Source organism: Mastomys coucha, unplaced genomic scaffold, assembly GCF_008632895.1.
Source record: "Mastomys coucha isolate ucsf_1 unplaced genomic scaffold, UCSF_Mcou_1 pScaffold5, whole genome shotgun sequence".
Lineage (NCBI taxonomy): Eukaryota > Metazoa > Chordata > Mammalia > Rodentia > Muridae > Mastomys > Mastomys coucha.
In genome coordinates this window covers 24,598,432-24,603,406 of record NW_022196911.1, presented here as the reverse complement: position 1 = coordinate 24,603,406, position 4,975 = coordinate 24,598,432, and the positions used below count along the sequence as shown (strand labels likewise).

General features: G+C 46.5%; 4 protein-coding genes across 8 annotated transcripts in view; 1 reads left to right on the top strand and 3 right to left on the bottom strand.

The window, feature by feature from the left end:
- Nucleotides 1–4,975, bottom strand: part of Meiob (meiosis specific with OB-fold) — a 156,465-nt gene that overhangs the window by 58,582 nt on the left and 92,908 nt on the right. The gene's annotated exons all lie outside the window — the stretch shown is intronic.
- Hagh (hydroxyacylglutathione hydrolase) overlaps nt 1–4,975 on the bottom strand; it is a 102,045-nt gene that overhangs the window by 95,870 nt on the left and 1,200 nt on the right. The gene's annotated exons all lie outside the window — the stretch shown is intronic.
- Nucleotides 5–3,172, bottom strand: LOC116076880 (sperm-associated antigen 4 protein-like). 4 transcript variants are annotated; one of them, XM_031350921.1, is made up of 9 exons: nt 2,996–3,172; nt 2,600–2,621; nt 2,333–2,388; nt 2,021–2,124; nt 1,760–1,811; nt 1,552–1,646; nt 1,031–1,216; nt 265–351; nt 5–180 (listed from the first exon to the last, which is right to left on the bottom strand). In XM_031350921.1, exons 3-9 carry the CDS (start codon nt 2,361–2,363, stop codon nt 22–24), a joined length of 714 nt encoding a protein of 237 aa, XP_031206781.1. In that variant the 5' UTR covers nt 2,364–2,388; nt 2,600–2,621; nt 2,996–3,172; the 3' UTR covers nt 5–21. The 4 variants fall into 4 exon arrangements, with proteins under 4 accessions (XP_031206781.1, XP_031206783.1, XP_031206784.1 ...); XM_031350923.1 differs by having other exon boundaries at nt 1,031–1,114; XM_031350924.1 differs by lacking the exon at nt 1,031–1,216.
- The window catches only part of Fahd1 (fumarylacetoacetate hydrolase domain containing 1), a 4,281-nt gene continuing 2,400 nt past the window's right edge, over nt 3,095–4,975 (top strand). The window contains 1 exon segment of the mRNA XM_031351468.1: nt 3,095–3,224. Coding sequence (XP_031207328.1) covers nt 3,095–3,224 — 130 coding nt within the window.

The following is a 4,975-nucleotide window of genomic DNA, read 5'->3' as shown; positions in this document are numbered from 1 at the left end:
CTACTCCAACCACCAGCATTTTTAATGGGGTTCCCCTGTGACCTCCATGGCATTATCATCGGCCAACTCTGGGAACTGCACGCCATAGAGGTAGATTTTATGTAAAATTGTGATGTAGCGATTGCCCCAGTTGCTTAGAACCTGAATCTTCACCTTGGAGAAGGCAGATGGAGGGTCATTCTGGGGAAACAAATGGTTCACGCCAGTAACTGTCTGTCAAGATTGTACTCCCCATCCTGCCCTGTCACCCCCAGATATAAACACCTGAAGATGGAACGTCTCGACTTCAGATTTCTGCACATCAAAGATGAATTTTCCCAAGAACACTTCAGTGTTATTTGCTTGGAGACCCTGGTGGATGAAGTGTGTGTGAGAACAGTGAGACACAGAGGGAGAGGAGAGAAAGCAGTAACCTCACATACTCTGGCTTAGGTTCTTATGGTAGGGTACGTAGTTTGGAACATAGGCTTAAAGAAACCAGTAATAGCCAGCATGTCCTAGAACCAACAATGCTAATTCAAGATTGTTAAGTTTAAGTCAACCTGCATAGAGTGAGCCTGTCTTAGGCATGGAAACCATGCATTAGAAAGTTGTTAGCAGGGCCAGAAAGACTGCTCTTACAGAGGACCCTGGTTGGGTTCCCAGCACCCCCATGGTGGCCCACAACTGTTCTTAACTCCAGTTCCCAGAGTAGCACCCGACTTCCTGGGGCACTGAGCATGCATGTGGTGTACATACAGGCAAAAACACTCATACATTTTTTTTTAAAAAATAGAATTTTCTTTTTTTAAAGTAGTGTGACTGAGCTTGTAATCGCTCGTTGTACTTCATAGGTCTTGTAAATACAATAAAATATATGTATAGAGTTTGGCAAGCCATACCTAATATCTACATATGGTTATGTTGATTTATAAACCTAGAGCAGCCTGTGAGGCAGAGGGAAGTATGTCCAGTTTATAGATGAGCAAACACTACTGCCTAGTGTTCCCTAGTCACAACTCCCCAACCTCCAGGCCTCAGCTTCACTCACAAAGATTTCCAATTCTCGAGGTGCACTGGTGGTTCTTCTGGTGTGTGTGGTTCCTCTGGTGTGTGTCATGGTGGGTGAAGGATGCTGCAGGGTGATGTGGGTTAACTTCACAAGAGCAATCAGTCTGATCACCATGTGGCCTTGATTACCTTCAAAAGCCCAGCAGTTTCCAGGGAATACACCTGGCTGCAAGGATTTTGGCAGACCATCAGAACGTAAGACAAACCCAGAAGCCCAGTCTTAGGACTGCTGCTCAGCCCAGAACTCTGCCTTCTGCCTTTATTCTTGCCTAGCCAGATAAGGCAATGCTGGGTCCCCCAGCATTTACAGTTCTCTTCACTTTAACTCCAGAATCTGCCTGGCTCGAGCCCCACCACACTGCATCAGTCTACTTCCAGTGGGGTGCCTCCTGAAGTCAAACTGACCTTGGCTCCACTCCTCCCTGCACCAGGCTGACTCCTGTTCTTACCCTAGCTCTTGCCCCTTGGTACTGTCCCCAAGCACTCTGGCTCCAGGCCCACCTTCCATGTGAAAGGGGATGGGCAGGTCTGGCTCCAAAACACAGCTCTCCTCTCCTTGTAATGAGGTGATGACTTTTCCAGGATGATGAAGTCGCCTGGAACAGGCACAAATCACTTTTAGGGGCTCTGACAAGGACTTCTCATCAGTGCCGTAGAATGGCTGTCTATGACCGTCATAGACAGCTTCTCCCCCATATCTGTGTCTTACCCTCAGAGCTCTGTGCATGGTTCCACTTATCAATCCCTGTTTCATTTTCTGTCTAAAAAGGCAAAGGGGTAGACCAGGAGAATGTGAGCTAGATTACAGGTAAGCCCGCTTCTCAGTAACTCCATGCTTTGATGTAGGAACTTAAAGGCCTTGAGGAAGATTCCCCACAGTGGGACCCAGGATGAGGGAGCTCCAAAGCAGCCTTACAAGTGAGCACAGCCAGCTAGACCTCTGAGCCTCCCAACTGGGCATGGGACTCGCCTTAGGAAGAACACTGGACAGGTTCTGCTGTGGTTGCTGGGCCTCGGAGTAGAATTGGCTGGACAGGAGAGCTGGGTACTGGCCCCAAATCGCTAAACAGATTGCTGGAGAAAGCAAAATGGGAAAGGAGTCCTCGGATGTAAAGGACAAGGAAGAAAGCAAGGAGTTGGGGTGAAGGCTAGGGCTGCAGGAGCACATGGGAGAGAGACCAAGTCGGGGGTCACTAGAATGGGATGTAGGCCAGAGGCCAGGGGAGCTGGACTTGGCTGCAAAGGTGCAGAGGTAGGGCCCCAGGGAATTGATGCTCCTCACCTCCCAGAAAGATGGTAACCAAGGCAGTCATCACAAAGTGGACCGAGCAGATTCTCCTAAAGAACCAAGGTGGAAACTGATGTGTAGAGGCCCAAATCCACTCAAGCCCCGACTTCAGGATTCTAGATCCTTCCAGTTTCTGGGAACACTGACCCAACCAGATCTGGATTCCTCTAGCCTTGGTGGGGCCCAGTCTTGCTGCCCTTCCCTCTCCCTTTGACCACTCCCTCTGACCTGTACACCCAGACTGCCATGGACAACACCTACCTTCCTACCAGGAAGAGGAGGCCTAGGGAAGGAGACAGGAGAAGCAGCTCAGAGGGCGATCCAGGAAGGTGAGGTAGTGCAGGTTCAGAAGGGCTCAAGGGAAGCAGACTCACCACCACTGCAGCTCGAGGCACTCCTGCACTCGGACCCCTGGAGCTCTGGCCCAGTGGACCAGCGCCTATACCTGTCCTCCTCCTCCTCACCAATAGAGCCCCGGGCACTCCTATCTGACTCCCTTAGCTCCATTCCAATGGATCTGCGCCCATTCTGAGAGCTGAGACTGGAACCTATACTATGTGAAGATGGGCGGAGCCTGGACTGGGGCTCCACCTCATCTTGACCCGGTCTAACCCTCTGGTTACATTAACCAAATCCCTCCCCTCGGCCCTCTCTTACCTGCCTCGCACTGCCTGGTAAGGACAGACTTAGCCTGGGTGTCTGCAACCCTCCCGCTGCTCTGCTGTGGCCACTGTCACAGAGGAGCAGCCTCACAAAATGCCGGTGGTGGACCTTTTCGTCTATTTTGTCCGTTTAGGGCGGGCTCAGTCACTTCCTAGCACCAACCCGTCCGTCCCTCCCCAGACACAGGAAGTCCCGCCCCGTGACCGGAAGTCCCATCCCCTGAGTTCGAGGCCAGCCTGGTCTACAGAGTGAGTTCCAGGACAGCCAGGGCTAGACAGAGAAATCCTGTCTCGAAAAACAAACAAACAAAAACAAAAAGAAAAAAGAAAAAGGGGGAAAAAAAAGAAAAAAAAGAAAGAAAAAGAAAAGAAAGCAAGTCTCCTTTCTTCAAAACACTCTTGAATTGTCCATTAAAAAATTGGCCTCCTGGGCACCACATTGGTAAATATCCCAATGTGGAGACAGAAAAAAGTGTTAGTAACCTTCTATGGTAGTATCTAGCACTGCTTTTCTTAAAAAAATAAAATTTTTTAACATAATAATGTAGGGGGAGGCTGGAGAGATGGTTCAGGGGTTAAGAGCACTGACTGCTCTTCCAAAGGTCCTGAGTTCAAATCCCAGCAACAACATGGTGGCTCACAACCATCTGTAACAATATCTGACACACTCTTCTGGTGTCTAAAGACAGGTATAATGTACTTACATATAATAAATAAATAAATCTTAATTGTAGGGGGGTCAAAAATGGCTCAGTGAGTAAGGGCTCTTGCTACCAAGACTAGCAACCTGAATCTGATCACCAGAAATCACATGATAGAAGGAGAGAAGAGAGCCTCTCATTGAAACTGAAGCCAGGCAGGCTGAAGGCTAACAAGCACCAGTGATTTCTTATCTCCAATCTCCAGAAGTGCAGCCATGCCCCACTTTTATGTGGGTGCTAGGATCCAAATTCATCAGATCTGCATCCTTTTGGAGTAAGCACTCATCCACTGAGCCAGCTTTCCATTCCCACTCAGTATTTTAACATGTTTTTATTATTCCAACTGTGTGTCATTCTGGATATGATGAAAAGAACAGTGATTACTGGGGAGTGTTATAGGTAGGAGTAAGGGAAAACAAGTAGAACACGGGGTCAGGGAAAGTAATCTGTAGGAATATCCATGCCATTTCCACCTTGTCTTGCATGTTCTCCCTTGAATGGGAACCATGAATGGCAGAAATAGCATCAAACATATTTCTATGTTCTGGTATATATAAGATACTAAAAATTTAGTTTTCTTAAATAGAAATGAAAAGGTAACTACTATCAAAGCTCCAGGGTTGCTTCCTTCTATATTTTCTTCCTAGAGACCATGTTTGAGTCATATATGTATGTAAGAACTGAACTCATTTAATTCTAAAATAGCACCACATTTTAAAGTCACTTCTGTCCATATCATAGCTGAGACCATCCCTCTCTCCTGTAATTGAATATAAAGCTGATATGTTTCAAAGTTGTATTTGCAACATTGACTCTCTTCTCAAGACTGGTAATTCCCTTTAAAGATTCTAAGAACTAAATTCATCAACTGTATTTTCACTCAGTGTGACTGCCCTATCCTCTACCCCCGATTCCTCAGAGATTCATACTCCTATCCTATGAGAAAATTAATTTAATTATTTCCTTCCCTAAGTCAAAATCTAAGAAAGGTTTTCTGGCTCATAAATTTTTCCTGCTGTTTGTAGTCAAGGGCAGAGTCCAGGTGTTATAATAAAAAGTGCTAATCTGTACGCTGGCTGTAGTGAAGCATGTAAAGCCAATTCATAACATTCAGTGACACTTTTATGAACTTAAATGCATCTTGCCAGACCTATTCAAATTATATGCATGTGGAAGGATTTCACTAGTAACAATTTTCAGCTTGAAATTATCCTTGATCATCTGTTAAAGAACGAAAACATTTTCAAAGGATGCCAAGGTCTCAACTTCTGACA

Coding starts and splice junctions, on each gene's coding strand:
- LOC116076880 (XM_031350921.1), bottom strand. CDS start 2,363: ATGACTGCCTTGGTTACCATCTTTCTGGGAG. Junction 352..1,030: donor CTCGAGAATTGGAAATCTTT/GTGAGTGAAGCT, acceptor TTCATCCACCAG/GGTCTCCAAGCAAATAACAC. Junction 181..264: donor TCGAGACGTTCCATCTTCAG/GTGTTTATATCT, acceptor TTGTTTCCCCAG/AATGACCCTCCATCTGCCTT.